Source organism: Peromyscus maniculatus, chromosome 2 (assembly GCF_049852395.1).
Source record: "Peromyscus maniculatus bairdii isolate BWxNUB_F1_BW_parent chromosome 2, HU_Pman_BW_mat_3.1, whole genome shotgun sequence".
Classification (NCBI taxonomy): Eukaryota; Metazoa; Chordata; class Mammalia; order Rodentia; family Cricetidae; genus Peromyscus; species Peromyscus maniculatus.
The window spans coordinates 162,060,620-162,083,931 of NC_134853.1; the positions used below are offsets into that span (position 1 = coordinate 162,060,620).

At 41.1% G+C, this 23,312-nt stretch overlaps 1 protein-coding gene across 3 annotated transcripts in view; it reads right to left on the reverse strand.

Annotated features, from left to right (window-relative positions):
- Positions 1 to 23,312, reverse strand: part of Prdm2 (PR/SET domain 2) — a 110,884-nt gene that overhangs the window by 72,066 nt on the left and 15,506 nt on the right. For 2 of the 3 annotated variants that reach the window (XM_042272264.2, XM_076565621.1), the window contains exons 2-4: positions 20,384 to 20,457; positions 3,190 to 3,304; positions 1,088 to 1,191 (exon numbers count right to left, since the gene is read on the reverse strand). In XM_042272264.2, the coding sequence (XP_042128198.2) occupies positions 1,088 to 1,191; positions 3,190 to 3,304; positions 20,384 to 20,392 (228 nt within the window). In that variant the 5' untranslated portion in view covers positions 20,393 to 20,457. The remainder of the gene's footprint in view (positions 1 to 1,087; positions 1,192 to 3,189; positions 3,305 to 20,383; positions 20,458 to 23,312) is intronic. The other variant, XM_076565623.1, reaches the window with a different exon arrangement.

Here is a 23,312-nt window from a genome sequence, read left to right on the forward strand (position 1 = left end):
CTGTCAGGCTTTTATATGTCAACAGGTATGAAACAGACTGATTCCTTCTCATTCAAAATGGAGCTTGTAAAGGAATCATTCCCTGAGGTGCTTCCCCAGGCACTGACCTGCAGAATCCCAAGCAAAACCCAAGAACATCATCAACACATATAGTCACAAGCATCCTAATGAAATGTTTTCAGCCTACTTTTTAAACAGAAGGCTTCATAGCCCATAGGTTAGGTAAGTCAGGAAGCTAGTGTAGAAGCCGGATCTGGCCAAGGCAATCTGGGAGAACATGTAAAACTATTGTTCCTAGGAGACATGGCTCTGACTACATCTGCCCCACTCAGGCCTGGGCCTGCAGAGCAAGGGCAGTTCTTCCTTTTCTGGAAGCTTCTATAAAAGGCTGCCACTGCCCTGCTTTGTCCTCCAGGGCTGTTGAAAAAATATGAAATAGAATGAAAACCTTTTGCAAAATTAAAACTTCAGGGCTGGACAGATGGCTCAGTGGTTAAGAGCACAAGCTGCTCTTCCAGAGGACCTGGGTTCAATTCCCAGCACTCACATGGCAATTCACAACTGTGTATAGCTCCATTTCCAGGGTATCTGACACCCTTAAACTTGCAGGCAAATACCAATGCACATGAAATAAAAATAAATATATCATTAAAAAATTAAAAATTCAATGTAAATGTGTCACATGCTATATATGTTTATAATATTTCAGGATGAAACTACTTTCTAACACACAGAAAGGAATCAAATACTGTTGTTGGCAGCCTTTGAAGTGTACTTTGTGGTGTCTATCTGTGTCATTGTAAAATGACAGGCTACCACACAGGAAGTCAAGGTCTTAGGTGCAAGGCAAAATGCCCTGGACAAAGAATAAAAAAAAAAGATGTGACATTTACAATCAAGAACATCCTAGCAGCTTCAAACTACACACACATATGCAAACAACAGTCATCCAGAAAAATTAATATTCTCATTAACAAAAAAATTTTTGATTTTTAAAGAACACATTAAAATACTTGTTTTAACTTGAAAATGTCAAATCACATGAGGATAGGCAGTGGTCTCTTTAAAATATTTGAAACTCTCTTACCTCCCACATGTACACATTATTCCTAACCTGAGATCTCTTCTTCTTATCACCAACAAAGGGCCCAAACTTTTTCCCTTTTAAAATTGGTTTAGTGGCCCAGACACCTAGAAAAACAAAACCAATATTTTTATAACGTAATGTGGTTATTTTATATATTGAAAGCATTAATGTCATTGAGTTTTACAAAACAATTAAAAAGCAAGGTTGCCCAACAGCAAAGTAACTATGAGTAAATTCAATCAAACCAAATAATGTCCTCCAGGGGATTCTGAGTTTTCTTCTGTAGTCCCTCAGTATTTTCTAAATAGTCTGTAAAGAATCTGCAATGTTTAATATGTTTTAAAAGTTTATATTAACTTTTACATGTAAAATAGACCATATATAATACAAACACAAAACTTGAAAATTAACATAAACTGTTGGAGCCCACTAGGTTTCCTGGTGGCTGTACCCAGCAGGACTGCATGGGAGGTTGATTGGACTACGGGCCTGGGTACCAGGTGACTGTAACTAGCAAGGGGTAGGTCTTTTGCTTCACCCCTTGGCATTGTTATAAATAAACCTTTGGAATAAAGTTCTGGGCCAGTGGATAAGGATCCAGGCCCACCAGAGTCTCTCCTGTGTTTTCTCTGTTTCCCTCCTCACCGCCATTTCTAACTAAATCTCTTATCCCTCATTCCTCAAGAGTTTCTGGGGTAAGTAAGTGTGGGGCTGGTCCCCCACAAGAAACAAAATACAAATGGAAAAAACTACAAATAACTTAAATTCTTCATTGTCTATCTACAGATTTCAAACAGTCCCTACTAAACATAAGTTGTTTTTATAATGGTTAGGACTTGGTTTTTATTAATAAATACTTTCAAAGTTGATTTGCCTAATTAGAGTGGAAAACTCTTCCCTCTCTCATTAGCTTCGTGAAACGTAGCTCATGGGACAGCTTGCCTCCCAGAGAGTCAAACAGACAACATACATGCTCATCCACGGCATCCCTTAGGATTATTTCTGTCTCTTATTCACCTATCATGAAGCACACAGATAGGATAAAGGCACAGTCAATGGAATGTCAAGAGCCCAGGAGTCAAGAGAATCACACATTCTGGACAGGATCCTTCATGTATAAGACAAGAGGTGGAGGCTAGCCCTGCCATGTGTGGCTAATACATATATACTCCACTCCCACCAAAGACAACTTGGAACTGCATCTGTGAAACAACCAGTTGGCTAAACTGTGAGACAAACACTTTTGTTCAAATTTGCTCACTAAGCAAATTTCCAATGAGAATTAGAAAAGGTGCTTGTCAGAGTCACACTCACTGAGCATCAGAAGAGCGAGCATCTAGAAGGCAAAAGGGGGGTATAAACATGATCTGTTCAAGAGTATGCTCTTAAAAGATTTTGACAACTTACTCTTAGCCTTCTATCTAAAACTTATATCACAAAAACAAAATTCAAATACATACAAGCTTGTGTATTCAACAAGAAATTTTAGCCAGCTTATGTTGTTCATTCAGATATCCCTAAGGGTCCCTAAGTATCTGGAAATGGCAAAACAATGAGTAAAGCAGACTCACTATCAGTAACAGGGACAGATATAAAGTGCTAACATAATCACACTCAAGGCACAGCGAAATCAGAGGAAACCGCCCACTCTGTGGAACAAGGCTCACAGGGATGCAGAGGAGGGCACACTGGGGCACACAACCAAGGACAGAATATGCAGGTTCACTGTGTGTTTGGAGGTGGTGGGGCGGGGGAGTAGTTTCCTTCCAACCCCTCCCTGTTTTCTTGAGACAGGGTTTCTCTGTTTAACCCTGGCTGTTCAGGAACTGCTCTGTAGGCCAGGCTGGCCTTGAACTCAGAGATCTGCTTGCCTCTGCCTCCCAAGTGCTGGGATTAAAGGCTTGCACCACCACCACCCTGTTAGTCTCCTTTTATAATCCATGTCCACCCTGGATTCTTATGTGGAAAGTACATATACACCACATAATTTAAGTGAGGGCCAACCTTTCCTTTTTTTGCATAATGCTTACCTAACATGATCCCTGCTCCCAAAGCAAGCAGCCTACTCTTTGCTGCCTGCCTCCTGTGATGAGCATACTCACCAATGCGGGTCTTGTCAACCGCAGAGGGTAAAAGCCTCACTTCCTCTGGAAGTCCTCGAAGCACATGCTCAGGTACCCCAGCCAGAGTCTCAGTGGCAGTCACAGACTCAGTGTTCTGTAAGTCAAACAGCAGAAGGATCATAGGAAAAGGAAGAAACCAGCAGTGTTGTTTTGTTTTGTTCTGTACTGCTTTTTAGTTTCTCATCCAATAATCAAATAGTGAAAACTATCTGAAACTGGAGTATGCAAAGCAGACTGGGACAGGTTGTTCGGCAGCTCTGGAGTTGCTGTGCCACCTACTGAGACTGCTAATAAAACACCAACAACTTGCAAACCGGGATCTATTTTACTCCAGCCACCTATATCCAGTTTCAAAATATGTAAGTCCTTAGCACTACACTGCTCTTTAACTTCTAACAGAAGCGGGCAGCAAAGAACAGCTTATGCCTGTTTCTAAATCAAAGGCTACCAGCAGTACAGCACAACCTTAAAAGAATAATTTTGGCATGCTCCACGAGGGCCATTTCACCTATCAGGTGCTGCCCCCTCCTGAATCCCTCCAGCAACCTGAGCAGCTTGGACATTCCACAGAGATAACAGTTTACTGTTAACCCTCACTTCAAGTGGGGCTTTCCAAGAAGCAATAGCTGATCACTATGTACTAGGTCACTAGACAGCAAAGGCATGATATCTCAGAGTTGACAGGAAATAAAGTATGCTATACAATTAATTCTCAAAATTTAGGCTGGAATTCATCAGAATCTTAAGAAATAAGATTAGTATTAGATGTTTATGTAAGGAATAAGGGGACTGGTGTCAATGAGGAGAACAAGCTTTTAGAATAACTTGCTGCATAGAAAACTAAAAAGTTTACCAAGCCCCTCTGCCGGAAAAAAAAAAAAAAAAAGTCATCCAAACTCAAAACTCCTGGAGTTTCAATTTAGAAAAACAAAACCCACCAGGCTGTTCTAATAAAACTCAGTTGCGATCATCATGGACTACTCTCTGGCCTGCTTGGAGTCAGCAAGCCCAAGAGGATGGTTACAGACACGTCATCTCTGGAACAAGGCCAAACTACTAGTGTGCTTGCTTCAGAAGCACAAATACTTTGTTCTACTCTGACTGACATCCTTTTCAACAAGTCATCCAACAGTTCCTAAAAATGGAAGTTTCAAATTGCCCCCGAAAACAGCCTCCTGTACCTCTAATTAGTTAAAAAATATGAATAAACTTAGCAGGCATTTTTCACTTCCACATATGGTATTCCCATTTTAAAATGTTTTAATCTATGAGCTGGGTATTATGAATAAGCTTTCTGTCAAAGGAAGAAAAATACTGACCTGACAGTATCCTATACCGTGATTTTTCTATGGTGCCAATAACACCAATAAATACTAGCCAGAATTATGAGTGTATCGGTCTGGCCACTTAGAATAACCAATGAGAACCTTCTTCCTTTTCTAGCTGTGGCCCACCTAACCTATAATCCCCAAAAGGTATCCCCTTCACACACATGCCTATGTATACACACACACACACACACACACACACACCCCTATGTATACACACACACACACACACACACACACACACACACACACACACACACACACACACCAAGGAAACTGAGGCATAGGGAAGTGGCCTAAGTTGCTCACAGTTGACTCTGAACCTTGGTCTAACTTTGAAACCCAAATAGTTACTGTGGGTTCCCATTAAGACTCACTGGAATCATCTAAGATGCTCTGCTGCACAATTTCCAGACTCCTGGAATAGCAGCAAGAGGTATTGCCCAAGGCAGACATGGTCTTCCATAGGAAATATGTCCCTTCAATGGAGACATGTACTAAAGCTCCTGAAATGCCTGTGAATATAAAGGGCTTCAACAGAGCTGCCTGGGGTTAAGCCTGTTTGGGGTCAACCTGCTACCTGGGTGTGTCTTATGTCTTGTTTTGGTTTTGGTCTTGCTAAATGGCCTCCACTCAAACTGGCTGGTCTCAATCTCAAGATCTTCCTGCCTCAGTCCCTGAAGTATTGGGATTACGAGGATGAGATTTTAATGTGGGCTCATCTTTCTAGGAGAAGCTCTCTTTGCTATCTACTGTAGTTTTCTTCAATGAAAATAAGACTCAACTAAGTTCACAGCAAAACTCTCTAGAGCCTGTCAGCCATGGCGTCACCCTTCCATCAGCCAAACTGCTGGAACATCTCCGAGGCTGCAAACTGCTCAGCACATTCTCAGAAAAGCAGCGGCTTGAGAAGTAGAAGGCAGGCTCCATCACCCCACTTCCCTTGTTTTGTCTTGTAATCGGTTGCTAGGCAATTTTTCCTAACTGCTTACATACCATGTTGATTGTGCATCATAACACTTACTGTGTTGACTGTGCATCCCTGTGAGACCACAGTAGATAGAGATGGTGTCTCTCTCATTCCCAATGCTGGAGACTTGAAATGTTGTTTGCATTTATATAGGTAGATAAGTATCTGATTCTTTATTAAGATAACTAATGTAACATCTTTGAAAGAATATATTGTGTGTGTATGTTTGCCTGCATGTATACATATGTACCTGATGTGTGCTTTGTGCCCAGAGGCCAGAAGATGATTACAAATCCCTTGGAACTAGAGTTACAAAAAGTTGTGAGTTGCCATGTGGGTGCTGAAAAGTGGACCCAGATCCTCCCCAAGAGCAGCTGTTAACTACTGAGCCACTTTTCCATCACCATCACCCTGTCCTTCTTAAGAGGGACAGAGTCTAGGACTAGCAGAGTCATCTCTCAGGACACATTTTTCCATGTGTGTGGTAATGTCTTGAATTTATGACAGATACTCCTTGGGGCTGATCCCACTTGCACCCACACATGTGTAGTAACAAAATCCAAAAATGCTCAAGTTCTTTCCATAATCGGCACAGAATGTATATATGCCCTGCACACATCTTCTCATGTACTTTAAACCCACCAAGTATGGGTTAAGCACTATGTAAATAGATGTTAAACCTTATTATTTAGGGAACATGGGAAAGAGAGAATCCTCTACATGTTAAATGCAGAAACAAGTTTGCCGTCCAAATATTTTCAACCTGAACTTTGTAAAGTCTAGAGGTGCAGAAACCATGGATACTGACTAACTACACAAAAATCCTTTTTATTAGAAAATGCAATTTTAGAAACAAGCAATTTAGAAATAAATCTTTGGAACAAAGGAATTTTTCTTTGATTCTTTCCCCTACAGCATTCATAAGCTGGGCTCTTTTCTACATTTACTATGATAGTACCAGATACAGTTTCATACTCCGAACTGGCTGGCCTTCTTACATGAAACAATCACAACTGTTTCTCACTTTGGTCTTAATCTAAAAGAAACTATAATAAATGTCTACTCAGTACTAGTGCACTGATATATTTCTAAGTCCCTACTGCAGTCCAGACTACACATCACATTTATCCCAACAATGCATCTCTGTGGTAAGGACATTAAATTAAATGCAAACAATTCCCAATGCTCAGAATCAAAATCAAGCATAGAAAGGGGAGCAGTGATGGGATGGGAATAGAGGTGCCACTTCAGAGAAATGTGCAAAAGGCAATAGTAGGGACCAAATCATGACTAGAAAGAACCCTGGTGAACTCAGAGAGCAACTAGGCAAAAAAGGGCCAACGTGTTCAGGGCAGAGGAGATGAAAGTGGCTGTTGTAGAATTTACTTTAAGGTGTGTTACTTACCTTTTTTTTTTTTAACCTTGGAGCTGAGGACCAAACCCAGGGCTTTGCACTTGCTAGGCAAGCATTCTACCACTGAGTTAAAGCCCCAACTCCAAGGTGTGTTACTTTTGTTATGTTGCATTTGTTTAACTCTGCGCAGTTGTGTCTGAAACACCTGATGGGCTAATAAAGAGCTGAATGGCCAACAGGGAGGCAGGAAAAAGGACAGGCGGGGCCAGCAGGCAAGGAGAATAAAAAGGAGAAATCTGGGAGGAGGAAAAAATTAAGAAGGATCAAGAACAAGGAGAGGAGGATACTATAAGGGCCAGCCACCCAGCCACACAAGCCAGCCACAGAGTAAGAGTGAAAGTAAGATATACAGAAGGTAAGAAACAAAAAAAGCTCAGAGGCAAAAGGTAGATTGGATAATTTAAGAAACACTGGCAAGAAACAAGCCAAGCTAAAGCCGGACATTTGTAACTAAGGATAAGCCTCCATGTGTGATTTATTTGGGAGCTGGGTGGCAGGCCCCCCAAAAAGTCAAAGAGTTAAAACAAACAAGTACAAGAGGCAGCCAGAGCTAAGGCTGGGACAGCCAGAGGTGAAGCCTAGAGAACAACATCCACCAACATGGAACAAAAGGCAAAGGAAGCAACTGAACACAGCAGAAGCTGTGCTCAGCAAGCGACCTACTGCTTCTTTAGACTCTAAGGCTCCTCCACAGTATGAGCCCAAAGTGTCTATCCTTGCTGCCGCTGAATAAAGGCACACGCCAGCTTTAGGTTTTTAAGGAGACCTCAGTGCTCCAGACTGAAGAAGTTACAGGATTTCCCTGTTTTCCTTTGGTAGGAACTCACTCTAAACATGCCAATGCACAAATCTAGGACAATAAGTGTGGGAGCCTGTTTTCAGGTTCCTTGTGGCTTTACCCAGCAGGTCTACATAGAGGATGATTAGGGCCACTGGCCTGAGTGCAGGTGTCTGAAATGGTCTGCACTTGGCTGTGCTGGGGGAGGAGGTCTTTTGCTCCACCCCTTGGCGTCTCTATAAATACCTGGGGCAGAGACAGTCGGGACCATTGGAAAAGGTTCCAGGCCCTGTCGAGGTTAGCCTTTATTTTCTATCTGTTTATCTTCATAATATAAATCCTTCTAATATTTCCTGCTGCTTGCACTCAAGAAAACTCTGGGGAACTGTAGGGTTGGTGGGTAAACGCCCCACAAGTAAGCATGAAATTTAGTGTGGTAAGTTAGTGAGTTACTTAGTCTTAACTAATTCATTGATTTTTGTTGATCTGATGCCCTCAACTTTCTACTATCTCAAACCAAAGAGAGTCAATCATTCCCCCTCATCCCCAACTGATGGCCACATCCCCCTTCTTCATTCAATCATTAACAAATACTTTCTGAGTGTCTGTTCCATGCTGGCACCAATCAAGACCTCCATCTAATGAAGCTCATCCATTGGGGAACCTCTGTTCCAACTGCCTAACACAAGAAACCTTAAAGATGTGATGTTCCATGTCTGACCTTACTGGAAACTGTGAAGAAACACATGCTTTCTCCTGCCATCTGTCCCTTGACCCTAGATGTCTTTCTCATGCTAGATGGATGGGGACCTGAGGGAGGATAAGATTCATCACTCTTCCCTCTGGGCAAATGTGTGCTCAGTGCTTTATGAATGTTTCTTCATTTAATCACCATAACAACCACGCAGTCACAGCGAACTCAACAGTGTTTGGAAGAGATCAGACACCACTCCAGGATGATCCAAAAGGTACTTTTATGACCCATATTTTACAGAAAAAAGTGAAAGGTGCCCGTAGTCATAGCCAGTGTGTGGCAGAACTAGGTGATCCAAGCCAGTCAGGCTAGGGTGGGGCCACAGGGCAGTCCTCAAGAGTCACTCTCCACACTACACAGTGTGATATTGCAGTCAAATAAAACCCAGATGGTCCCTATTGCTCCAACTTTTCTGGGGTTCACAAAGTCAGACCTACTATTATAATAACATCAAGAAAACATCTGCCATTTTTAGCGTACACCGTGGAAAGTAAAAATTTCCTAGAGGCTGTGAACGTGACAAAATCATTCTGACAAAATGTGGGAATGCTTAATTTCTTAAACTTTTCTGATTTGTGACTAGACGCTGTGGTCTAAAATTATACCAAACCAAAGTTTTGATCCTTCCCTAGAGCTATGTGAATGCTACCACTGGAGAAGCTGAGGAAGAAGCCACAGGATGATACAGCATTCCAAGGTGATGTTGCTAACCTCTGAGAGAACAAACTAGAACAATCTAGGATGCACTGCAGTATTTCAGAGTCCTAAGCACAGTGATCTGCCATCACTGCTGCAGCCAGCCCAGGAGGCACAAGAAAGCAACAGAATAGAGTTCCCCTCTCCACTGAGTTCCACCTCAAGCCCAGGGAAGAAGCCACACACCACACTAGGACTAGCACCTAAAGGTGCCAATCTGCATTTTTACTGTTGGCCTGTGAACTTCACCAGGATCAGCCAGGCCTCTTCAAGTCTCCACTTTCCTCCCCTACAAGACTTCCTGTGGCTGGCACTTAGTAAGCCCTTACTAGCTGGTGTATTCAATCAAGAACAGGTTTAATGCATGCACAGCTATGGCTAGTCTCTGGCCCAGGATAGGAGACACAAAGAAGGAGTTATGAACAAATAAGCAAAAGTCTAGCTTCAATGCCCAAGAGGTCTATGAAAGTCTGAATGCAACTGGCCCCCATAAGCTCATAGGGAGTGGCATGATTGAAGGAAGTGTGTCACTGTGGGGGCAGGCTTTGAGGTCTCTTTTGTTTAAGCTTTGCTCAGTGTCACAGTCCTCTTCCTGTTGCCTACAAGATGTAGGACTCTCAGCTCCTTCTCCAGCACCATGTCTGCCTGCATGCTGCCATGTCCCACCATGATGATAATGGACTGAACCTCTGAACTGTAAACCACCACCTCAATTAAATGTTTTCCTTTAGGGTTTCCATGTTCATGGTGTCTCTTCACAGCAGCAGAAGCTCTAAGTAAGTCAAGGTCTGAGGCACAAAGGGATAAAGTGCATGGATCCCTGGAAGTGCAGACAAGTCTTCATGGGAAGCAGGGAACTCAAGATGCCATTATCCCAGAGTGAAGCAAACACAAGGGAGAAATGGATCCTTGTGTTAGAAGTCACAGCAGAGGCAGAGGGATCCATGAGCTTTTGTCAGCAAAGTGGGAAGGAATTCCAGTAAGGAATGTGGGCCACAAACAAGATGCCTGTAGCTTTGAAGTCCACTGTAGCTGATGCTCTCATCCACTGCACGGCCTCTGTTGCCCTGAAGCCTGAAATGGCAAGGCCCTCTCCACTTGGCCCACACATGCATAGCAGCAAATGCTCAGTGGGCCAATGAAGTAGGGCAGGTATGGCCTGTCTGTGGCCCACAGGCTGATGTGAGACATGTGGTGGTATTGTGTTCCCCAAAATATTGTGCACCCTAATAAACTTATCTGGGGTCAAAGAACAGAACAGCCACTAGATACAGATGCTAGAAAATGGTGGCACTCACACCTTTAATCCTAGCATTCCAGAGGCAGAAATCCCTCTGGATCTCTGAGTTCAAGGCCACAATGGAAACAGCCAGACATGGTGACACACTCCTTTAATCCCAAAAAGTGAGCCTTTAATCCCAGGGAGTGATGGCAGAAAGCAGAAAGATATATAAGGCGTGAAGACCAGAAACTAGAAGCTTTTAGCTGGTTAAGCTTTTAGGCTTTTGTGCAACAGTCAGCTGAGATTCATTCTGGATGAAGACTCAGAGGAAACAGGACCAGCTGAGGAATTGGCAAGGTGAGGAAGCTGTGGCTTGTTCTGCTTCTCTGATCTTTCAGCATTCACCCCAATATCTGGTTCTGGGTTTGTTTATATTAAGACCTTTTAAGATTTGTGCTACAGAGACATGCAGGTATTCCCATCAAAATTAACAACAGCAAGAGTCATAAACAGAGTTGAGGATGTGGTTCAGTGTTAAGGCTCATGTCTAGCATGGGCAAGGCCCTAGGTTTGATCGCTAATTATACATCTAACCTCCCCTTCCTGTTACACACACACACACACACACACACATACCCCTACACACCCCTACCTCATACAAATTCAAGGTCCTGCCCCATCCCCCAAAGCCAAGATCTAAATTGCCACTTTTTAAACTATTTCCATCAAGGCCAGCAAACAGAGGCTACAGACAGACTGTGAGGTGGGTTTATTTGGTCTACTGAATGTTTTAAAGACAAAAAAGAAACAAACAAACAAAAATCCCACAATTCTTTTGGGGGGAAATAAAAAGGTTCCCATCTTGCCCTGGCCCCTGACAAACACCAGGCACAGCCTCTGTGTTCTTCCTCCTCTAGATCAGGGGGGTCTCTCTTAAGTCAGGCTTTTATGCTGCTACTCCTCCTAGGCCTCCATTCTTCCAACCTAGCAATGTCCTCTTCATCTTTTCAAGTTCAGTTTGAATCCCAGCTTATTCATGAGGAGAAACAACCCACTAAGGCCGCTCCTTCTGAGTTTCTATCAGTTTCATGTCATAGACACACAGGACTCAAGGTCTATGGAAAAGCTCTCAGCTTCACAACCCATGAGGTTGCTGTAATGGAACAAGCAAAAGTCTGAGCTCAAGTTGGCAATAAGAGGAATTAGAAGGCATTAGAGGGTCAGCAAGACAATTCAGCAGGGAAAAGCACTTACCATGCAAGCATGATGCCTTGAGTTCAAATCCCAGAATCCACAGTAGAAATAGATAATAGACTCCTCAAAGTTGACCTCTGACGGTCTGTGGCATATGTGGGCCCCCACCCCCAGCACACATTATACACTCACACACAACAGTAATGGTGAATGAAGATTTTAAACTAACAACAACAAAGGCACTAGAAGGCAGAACCAGCATGTAGCTGCTGGCTGAAGTAGCAGAAATCATTTACAGTGTTCCCACTTCCCAGGCTGCAGCCTGGAGGCTTCCTTTTACTAATCCATTTACCACTGACTGTAACCACAGGTCTACCCTAACCCAGCAGGTAGCAAGCTAAAGCCAAGAAGTCCGTCAGGTTACAGAGGGAGTGGCTTCAGAGTGGAGCATGGGTAATGACCAAAGACCACACAATGAGGTGCAGTAAAACTGCTCTAATGCTCATCTACCACATCATCATGTCCAAACAACACAAAAAAGCAAAGCTTTCCAGTTACTTAAAGAAACACAAGGGGTTTGGGATTTAGCCCAGTGGTAGAGTGCTTGCCTAGCAAGCACAAGGCCCTGGGTTCAGTCCTCAGCTCTGGAAAAAAAAGAAAAAGAAACACAACCCAGGTTGTTATTGTTTTTTTTTTTTCCCAATTTTCAGATAATCTAACAGTTTCATTAAAAAAAAAAAAAATCCATGTTTTATAAAAATTGCTGTTTAAAAAAAAAAAACTGCTATCTAGCAGATTACAGGATTTAACATGAGATTTAAGTACCACCATTAGAATATAAATTTCTTAAACTAGTCATTTATTTAGATCAAAATCATAACAACTAAGAATACCTATGGAAGTCTTTTTAAGTCTGAAGATTTAAATTTGCATTTATACTTATAAACATTTCTTTGGTACATAATTAGTATATGCTAAGACAGACTATTTTTAGTGTTAGGAAAAAGAGGGAAGAAGATAATGAAAATGAAAGTGAGAAGCCACCACAGAACTAACCACCTGGTAGAATCAGACCTATGGTCAGACTCGGCTAAATACTCGGATGGTATCAAAAGAATTCTGCAAAGGAAATGAAGCTGCAAGGCAGACAACAACCTGGATAGACTGCAAAACCGTCAGAAGATAAATACAGAACATGCTCTGTATGACTGCATGTCTATGACACTCGAGAACAGGACAAACCACTCCATGGAGACACAGAGCTCTTCAGGAGCCGCTAGCTAGGGTGGAGGACTAATGGGCAAGAGAAGCCCTGAGAAACAGAAATATCCTGGAGCCAGGAAATGGCCATAACTCCATGTGTGCAGATGTGTGTCAAATGGGTACACTATGCTGTACACAAATCACACTTAAGGAAAAAAATCTAGAAAACAATGGCCTAGAAGTCTCCTTTAATATCAAACAATTTAAAACTTAAGCTCAGAGACAAATATTTGAGGAAAAATGTTAATGAGATACTGAGAAAACAGGAAAGTAGTAACAATATACAAGCACAGTAGAAACCTAAGGCAAACAACAACAAAGAGCTTAATAAACATCGCAGCAGAAAAACAGTACTACTGAGGACAAACTCCAGCAGCCCTAAATTTCAACAAGAATGGAAATGATGGGAAAACACTTTAAAGTACAAAACAGTATCAAACTTTAAAAATACAACAACTGGAATAAATGCAATGTCCACAGTAAAGGTAACCCAAGTATGCGTATTAAACACCTCCTTGCAAGAAAACACTAAGCAGGGTTGAGAGCTGGTCCAGCAGTCAAGAGCACTTGCTGGTAAATCTCAAGGACAGAGTCGGGATCCCAGCATCCCCATCGGGAGGCGCAGGAGTACCTGGAGCTCCAGTTCTAAGGAATGCAGTACCTCCATGGGCACCTTCAGACAGACACACGCACACACACATAAATAGAATAAGTATTTTTAAGTGTATGAAATTAAAGTTTTAAATACTGTATATTTACAGATAGAAAAGTTAATTTATATGCAAAGACATAAAAATCTAGCTGACCTCATAATTTATGATCATAAATACATATTAATCTTTAAATCATCACTAAAACAAAATGAACCTTTAGGATATCAGACTTAAAGGACAGGAATACCAATATAATAGAATATAAGATTTATTTATTAACCCAATTCAAACATTTCTCTACTCGAAACTCTCCCATCCCTCAGGCAAAATCCCCTCTAGTCTTTTACAAGGCCCATGAAACTGACCTCATCCCTCTTTGCTATGGTTCCATGTGGACTCAGAACCAGCCTCTCCTCCCTCACCATAGTCCCTCTCTCCACACACTCTGCCAGCTGCCATTGGTAAAATAACTCTGCTGAAATGGTGGCTAGTACAGAAGGTGCCATCCACATTTTACATGTGCAATATGGACTAATGGTTCTGGCTTTTAAAAATAAAAGAATAAAGATTGGGCATGGTGGTACACATCTTTAATCTCACCACTTTGCAGGCAGAGGCTGGGGATTTCTGTGAGTTCAAGGCTGTCCTGGTCTATACAGTGAGTTCCAGGGCAACCAGGGCTATGTAGAGAGACTTTTTGTCTCAATAAACCAAAAGTATGTATCACACACACACAAATGAATGAGCAAATTTTATTGGCCTTTCACAAGAATGTAGTAATTCCACTTACACACTTTACCCAAAAAGTAACTACAAATTATCACACCAGTTTTAACCCACCAAAACACTTAAAGAATCTGATCCAGATACTGAAAGAGAGCAGCAGATTACGGGGGATTCTACTCAGCAGGGTTTAACATTAAGAATACTTTGGAGGGGCTGGAGAGATGGCTCAGAAGCTCTGCTCTTCCAGAGGTCCTGAGTTCAATTCCCAGCAACCACATGGTGGCTCACAACCATCTGTAATGAGATCTGGTATCCTCTTCTGGCCTGCAGACATACATGTAGGCAGAACACTGCATACATAATAAATAAATAAATCTTTAAAAAAAAAATCAAAAAAAGAATACTTTGGAGCCAAGTGGTTGTGGTGCATGCCTTTAATCCCAGCACTCAGGAGACAGAGGCAGGTGGATCTCTGTGAGTTTGAAGCCATCCTGGCCTACAGAGTGAGTTCTAGGGCAGCCAAGGCTACACAAAGAAACCCTGTCTCAAAAAACAAAAATAAAAACAAAACGAACAAAAATCTGTTTTTAAAAAAAAAAAAGAATATTTTGGAGCTGGAGAGGCAGCTCAGTGGTTAAAAGAACTTGCTGCTCTTACACAGGACCTATAACCCCAGTTTAGATGATCTGATGCCCTCTTCTGGTTTCCGTGGTCATCAGGCAAGCATGTGATACACATGGCATACATGCAGGCAAACACTCATACACATAAAAATAAAGAAAAAAAATATAAAAGAAGAATCCTTCATGCAAAGCTATACATCACTGTTGCAATAGGCTAATAATTATCACCACAGCACTTGTTACAAACACAACACACCTAAGATTTAATCTTAGGGTATCCAATATTCAAACAATTCTTGCCTGTTTATACTTTCGATTTGAGGCCAACCCAATGTACATAGCCAGAATCTGTCTCTTTAAAATGGGGGTGGGGGGAGGGGGGAGCTGAGGAGGGTACTTCAAGCTAATACTAGGACAATCAATGGGGAAAAGAATCAATCAAGCTTCAGGACACTAAAACAGCATTTAATTGCATTTGATTAAGGAACAACTGATTGTAGTAACAGTTTACAGACAGACACACACAACAGAAAATTCTTATACACCACCTTGGGAAAAAAACATCAGTCAAATCAAATCTACAGTACAAAAAAAAAAAAAGTAGCCTCTTCCCAAAAGCTGGCAGGTCCCTTAAATTGTCCGACTGAAGAACTGTGCTCCAACATGTTGCAGGTCTCAAAAATGAACAGGCTTGTTACCACATCCCTACGATACATCCTTGGCTCCAGAGCAAATCGGACAGCACTTTCAATAAAATACAAATGCCTTCCCACAGCACTGACTCTCACACCAATATCACCCTGTACTGGAGTCTCTGAAGGCACCAATCTTCTTAAACCAAGCTCAGGCCCTCCCCTAAGGATCGAATGTGTGTTACTCTGCCTGTTGTTTTCTTTTCCTAGATCAGTGTGCACTTCAGTGCTGGCTGTGTCTCATCTTGGCTCTAAGATGGCCTCTCAGACCAGCCTTCTGTGTAACCCCAGTGAGCTTCCTCTAACTCCACCGCCATGCTTCCTCACGAGCACCTGCTGCATTGATTGCCTTCACAGTACTTTCACTATCCACTGGAAACGGCCTTGCCTGCTTCCTCCAAGCATACAGGCTGCAGTGCTTGGCTCACTGCAGTGTCCACAACATGCTAGGAGGTGTTCTGTGCATGGGAACAAATAAACACCTAAGATGGTCGGTCGGTCGGTCAAGATAAGAGCTGCAGATGGCTTAGAACAGTGCTCAGAGCTGGATGTGTGAAACTGAGTGGTCACAGCTTCTCTGTTCTTTTACTGGTCTCTAAAACTAGCACAGAAAGCTAAACTGCCCTGCTACTCGTTAACAGCAGTAACGTACAGAGATCACTGTTTAGAACAAGGAGATGCTGTGACTATAGTCACTTTATTGCCAATACAGTCATTATATTGCAAATATTACTAATAATTTGAGCTATACAAAGAATGAGGGGGACTGTGTAACTCAGTAAATTAGTAATAAAGGTACTCAGAGTAAATCCTCATAGCTGTCCTTAAATACTAATTTTTCTCTGCTAGCAAATACAATCCCCCACCACACTAATTTAAATGATATATGCCAAAAGGTGTGGCCAATTAATGTCACATATTAAGACCAAGCCTCCACTGACCCTTGTACTTGTGTAACTATAGCAGCACAGCACCATATTAATCTACACAGGGTATGTTGTTGTAGAATATTATTTTAAGGTGTGTTGGTTTTGTTTATGTTGCATTCGTTTAACTCTAAGAAGTCGTGTTCCTTTGTCTATCTAAAACACATGATGATCTAATAAAGAACTGAATAGCCAGTAGTGAGGCAGGAGAAAGGATAGGCAGGGCCTGCAAGCAGAGAGGATATATAGGAGAAATCTGGGAGGAAAGAGAGTAGTAGCCAGAGAAGGAGGACTGGAGGGGCCAGCCACCTATCTACACAGCAAGCCACAGAGTAAGAGTAAGATTTACAGAAGTAAGAGAACGGGAAAAGCCCAGAGGCAAAAAGATGGGATAATTTAAGTTAAGGGAAGCTGGCAAGAAATAAGCCAAGCTAAGGCTGGACATTTAGAAGAATAAGCCACTGTGTGTGATTTATTTGAAAGCTGAGTAGCAAGCCCCCCCCCCAAAAAAAAAGCCAAAAAACGACCAACAACAGTATGTAGCAAAGACAAGGAAGTAAGTTAGTGCTGTGTTAAGCCAGTGAGCTGGGGAGCTGTTTGCTACCTCTGCATAGCCCAGTGTCCTCTCTGCTGCTTAGTAGCAGGCTTTACACCTGACAGGCTGCTGACTGCAAAGCTCCTTTTCTTCCTCTGGCATGGCCATCTCTCTGGGCCTCAATGTCTTCAGTCATAAAATGGGAATTCTAATGCCTGCACTTCATAGGGTGTTTTACAAATACGGTATTAACAGGAGAATATTTATACATTCTGCTTGTTTTGCTTTTGATTTGGGTTTTGTTTTTTTTTGGGGGGGGGGGTTGTTTTGCTTTTGTTTCTTTTTTTTGGGGGGGGGATGTTTCGAGACAGGGTTTCTCTATGTAGCTTTGGGCCTTTCCTGAAACTTACTTGGTAGCCCAGGCTGGCCTCGAACTCACAGAAATTCGCCAGACTCTGCCTCCCCAATGCTGTTGTTTCATTTTTAAGACAGGGTTTCTCTGTGTGTCAGTCCTGGATGTCCTGGAACTCTCTTTGTAGACCAGGCTGGTCCCAAACCCACAGATATCCACCTGCCTCTGCCTCCCGAGAACTGGGATCTACACTACAGGGTTAGTGTAGAATGCTAGTGAGGAAAGAAAGGACAGCTATGATAAAAAAAAAAAAAAGAAGAAGAAAATAAAAAAGGAGGACAAACATGACCCTGCCTGCCAGCCAGGCATGACTGTGAGGAGGAACAAGGACTCACCTGCACAGCAAGCTGTACTCCCTCTCAAGATCAAAGAGATGGCAAGAGTAAGTACTAAATGAGTAACAGGGATGAGGAAGAAAGATAAAGAACTAATGTTCTGGGGCATGTGGAACCCCAGAAATGGCTTCAGAGAGAGTCTAGCAAACTGCCTCTCTAGGAGGGACTTAGAACACACCAGGACAACAGAATGTGACAGGTGGTGTGTACAGTATGGGCAGGCTCTGAACTCCACTGCTCCTCCTAAAGAATTCTCACAAGCACCGTGACCATAACCAGATCATCCCTGTGCCTCAAATGGCTCATTCATGGGAGAAAAGTGAGTCTGTGCTAATGCCTCTGAGATCACAGCCATTATGAGAAGTTTTGACTGCTGAAATGCAACAGAGAGATGCTAATCATTTCCTAGAGGGAAAATTCCAACCAATCATAAAACAACTTTAGGATTTTAATTATAAGTCAGTCTTGTTCAAGTTCAAACTTTTTTCCACCTGAATTTTGTTGTGCAGTTATTTGGAAAATTTTAGTACAATCTGGTTGACAATGAGAGTGATAAATACAAGAACAAAAGCCATAAACTATTCTGAATAATATTCTTATTTTTATTATAATAACAATATTGGAAAATATTGATTAACTTAATATTTCAGCATAATAAAGAAATTTAACTGAAAACGCTAAAAGTTTTAGTCAGGAAAAATGGAAGGGTTTTACAATCCAAATAAAACTTTCCTCACTGCCAGCCCATTTAAAATACACAAATAAGAAACATGCTAGCCATTAGAACACACATGGATACTTTCGTCCTGATACCTGGCACTTGGCATCAAAGGAAGTCCTGTACAGATCTAATGTTAAAACTTGTCAAAAGTAACGTGAGATTGCTAAAGAACCAAAAAGTGAAATGGTTATTGCTATAACTCTTTTTGAATAGTATACACTCTTTGTTTGACACAATTGGGACATTAAAGCAAAGTGTTAAGTATCAGAAAATAATAATAAGGTCCAAGAACACTTGAAATCTTACTAATTCAGTAGGGAATGAAAAGCAATGCACAGTTAAGCCTAAGCTTAACTGTCAGCTTCTCAGATAATCAATGAACACAAAACACAGCAAGAACAGTCCACACTCAAATTCACTTCAGAAAGTCACCATCACTCTAGCCCAGACTGACTCCTCTAACGAGTCCCAGACTACAGAAAAGCCACTGCCTTTGAGTGACCAGGTTCACATTAAGAATCAATCTTACAATAAGAGAAAAAATGAAATGCATACATAAATATACCTCTGATGTATGATGACTGAAAATCCATTCTGCTTTTTCCCTGTCCCCTCACCATTTCAAATATAATCTGCCTTCAAAAGCATGTCAGTAAATCTTCAACTATTACTATAATAGAGACCATGTGCCCATGTGCTTGCCAGACTCATGTTTATGAGTATAGTCCTCTATATTAAAATAAGCTTATTTCTGATAATGAAAGCAATGAAAAGAAATCAAAAAGATCCACTCCAACAATTTCACCTCTCTCAATGTAACCCAGGACAGAATGTATTAAATCTCATCACCTCACAAAATTATACTTGTGGTTTCTAATTAGAAACACCTGGAAATGACAAAAAGATATCTAAAGTTTCAATTGATAAGATACAAAATATTTTCAAGTCCACAGAGTTTTAAGCTATGAAGTAAAAAAGAAATTTACATACTTTACATTTTTGTGTTTCATCTCTTTTAAAAGTTACTTATAAAAAATTTTAAGAGAATGTTTCTGACATCCATAAATTAATCTTTCTTTCTTTTTTTTTTTTTTTTTTTTTTTTTTTTTTTTTTTTTTTTTTTTGAGACAGGGTCTCTCTATTCTGTAGTTCTGGCTGTTCTGGAACTTGATATGTAAACCAGGCCAGCTTCAAACTCACAGAGATCCATCTGCCTTTACCTCCCAAGTACTGGGATTAAAGGTGCACTTACAAAAATTTTTAGGAGAACATTTCTAGCATCCATAAATGTCTATAACTGTGAGAATGAGACAAAAAATAAGAATATTGCTCTAGAATGCATGAAAATCACATAGCTAATATTACTCATCAGAACACCCTTGAGGTTATGGAAATATCCATAGCAAAATAGTTTAATCTCCCAGTAATCACACACCCTCCTGCAAGAGAAAAACATCTTACATTTTAGTATCTGCCTTCTGTATTTTATACAATGGACTTTCAAGGACAAAATACTTGAAAGTTTCTGTTTGATCAGCTGTGGTCTCTAAAAATGACTTTCAATCTTGGAAAATTGAAAAATAGAAAGTTCAGAAAATAAAAGCTTAATATGTACCAAACAAAGAAACACAAACCCCTCAAGCTGAATGTGGCAGAAGAGAGGTTAAAAAGGGAAATCTGGAGCTAAAGTTCCTAAGAGTTCGTCCCCCTCGGGAAGCAAAGCAACAGCAGCAACCCACAGCAAGCAATGCACATGCCCCGCCACACACACATTCACACTGTGAGAGCAACGGCGGATAATGGGGCGAGGGAACCAACACAAACATCCAAGAGGAAGGAATGAGGGTATGTGCGTGTTGCTATGTTTTAAAATCAATAGCTGGCCTAACATTTAGGTCATGAATTTGTATAAATTTTATTTTTAAACTCACCTGATGCATTTTCAATTCCTGTTGTGTTCTGTAAAGACACACACAACAAAGAAACTTCTTTGATTACATGAGCCCTAAAAAGAAAAACAGACAATTGTAATATGCACCTGCCTACAAGTTTACAGTGATTTAAAACCTCATATGAACTACAGAGTATACTCCAAAGGCTATTCATAAAGCAACCCCTGCCAGTCAACCTTAGTCCAGACTGACAACTAACTTCTCAGATTCATTATCATAATAAATATATTTCTCACTAAACCCTCCTAGGGCTTCACTGTACTCTACAAACCAAGCAGAATCAGCAGAATGACATCATATTTTGGGCTAAGAATTGCATCACTCCTGGAGAAATAAATCGGCTTTAATAGTCAGAAGCACAAAGCCTAGTGGAGTAAGTGGTGTGCAACCCAGGCATCCTTCTTTTGCTTTCAGTATTTGCTGCATGCAAACACAATTAGACTCCATTACTCTGTTTTTCAAGCTCCTGAAGCAGAAGGGTGGACTGACTAAAAAGGGAAATTCTGACGAAATTCTCTTCAAAGGGAAGAATAAAAAGCAGGCAGTACCATGCAAAGCTTTTAAAAGAGGTCTGGAAAGAACTACAATTATGCCTCTCTAAAGTATTGTTTGACATAGTCACGGCATAGTAAGATGACAACAAAAGTTCTTCTTGTAAATACATATGGCATACAGTCACATACCTCATAACAATAGTGCAGTCAACAACTGTCCACATACACAATGAGGATCCCGTGAGACTGTTGTATTGCCTCATGTTTAGCACTGGTCTCAGCAATGTCATACCAGTACCTTAATGACATTCAAAAATAAAACTGCCCAATGATACATTGTTAGATCACACCCTTAAGTAGTGTGTGACTGTATTCATTTCTAAATAATAATCTACTAGTCAGGTGTGGTGTCATACTGTAATTCCAGCACTTAGGTGGAGACAGGAGGATTTGGAGTTCAAGGCCAGCCTGATCTACGTAACACTGCTATCTTGAAAAAGTCTATGCAGATGGTCTTTTCTATGTATGCCCATGTAGGTATGGTGGCTCATGACTAATCCCAGCACTTGAAAAGTAGAGGCAGGAAATCAGGTTACTCTGAGCTACATTAGATAGTACCCCCCCCAAAAAAAAATTAATTAACTAGTGATTTAAAATATACAGATACAATGTATGCCTCGAGTCAGTTTCTATCATTCATATATGTGAAACATACCACTTTTGGTAGACCCTCCACTGTAACATTGTAAATGTTTCCAGTAAGCACACATACACATGTACCAGGAAGTATAATTCTCTTATTTTTTCATGCACATCTTTAGTCCACAAGACACCACCTATATGGTAACTGTCTGATTTGATTGTCAATCATACAACAGGCTTGTGATGTAATGACACACATTTTAGACTGAAGAATACATGCCTGCCCCATCAGAGGCAACAGTGGTTCTCTAAGAGGAGTTGACTTTCTGTACTTTCCTTGAGCTGCTGGACCTTACTCACCTGATGACCTTTAACAACAAGGTATTATATTTAAATATGGCCCTGCTCATCTGAATTCATTTTTATGTGTATTATGCCCAAGGAATGTACTCCACAGCATTCCATCTTGTTACACGGGTCAGTCAGTTCTGGCCAAGCCAATATAAACTCTTAGTATATTCAACAGATAAAATGTCAAGGTAACTGAAGGACAGCCCATGGAGTCAGTTCCTTTAAAGTGGTTCTCAACCTTCCTAATGTTACGACCCTTTAATACAGTTCCTCATGTTGTGGTAACCCCCGACCATAACATTATTTTCATGCTACTTCATAATGGTAATTTTGCTACTGTTATGAATCACAATGTTTCTGTGTTTTCTGAAGATCTTAGGCTACCCCCATGAAGGGGTTGTTCAACTCCCAAAGGAGTCGCAACCCACAGGTTGAGAATCACTGCTTTAAAGTTTAACACTGATATTCAATATTACCTTCCCCAGGATACATATAATACAGGAAACACAACTCACCCTATTGCCTGAGACTTAATCTGCTATCCTGTCTGAAGGTGGTTCTAAGGTCTGAAAAGTTACTAATGGTCTCTTAGGCAGGCATACCTGCCCCCCATACAATGTTTACTAGCTACTATCAGCTCCTCTAGGCCTGTGTGACATCTTACACTTAAGGTTTCTCTTCTCTTCTTCAAGTTCTTATATGTGAGTTTATGAATTTGGCCATGGGAGATGTGTGGAAGGATTAGACTTCTATGCCATTTCCTCAGTTTGGTTTTTCCTTCTTTTTTTTTTTTTTTTTTTTTTTTTTTTTTAAAGATTTATTTATTATGTATACAGCATATATTCCTGCAGGCCAGAAGAGGGCACCAGATCTCATTACAGATGGTTGGGAGCCACTATGTGGTTGCTGGGAATTGAACTCAGGACCTCTGGAAGAGCAGCCAGTGCTCTTAACCACTGAGCCATCTCTCCAGCCCGGTTTTTCCTTCTTTTAAGACTTACCAGTATCACTGTAACAATCACTTATGAAGCTTCTTCCAGAGACAGCAGGCCTGTGCTGCCTTCACACACTTACTTTGATGATCTGTTTTGAGGGAAGCACTGAAATCTTCAGCTAACAAGACCTACCTTCAGGCTGGCTGAGAAAACTAGGCTATGTTCTACAACCTGGTTTCTGTTATTATTTAATGCATGGTGGTGGTGTTTGATTTGGTTTGGGTTTGTGTTGTAATTTAACAGCTTTACTGGCTATTCATGTATCATGTAACTAACTCAATTACAATGCATAGTTCAAGAGTATTCACCAGACTGAAGAGATGATGGCTCAGTAGTTAAGAGCACTGTTGCTCTTGCAAACAATCCAGGTTCCACTCCCAATACCTAATAGTGGCTCACAACCTTCTTTAACTCAAGAAACCCAAC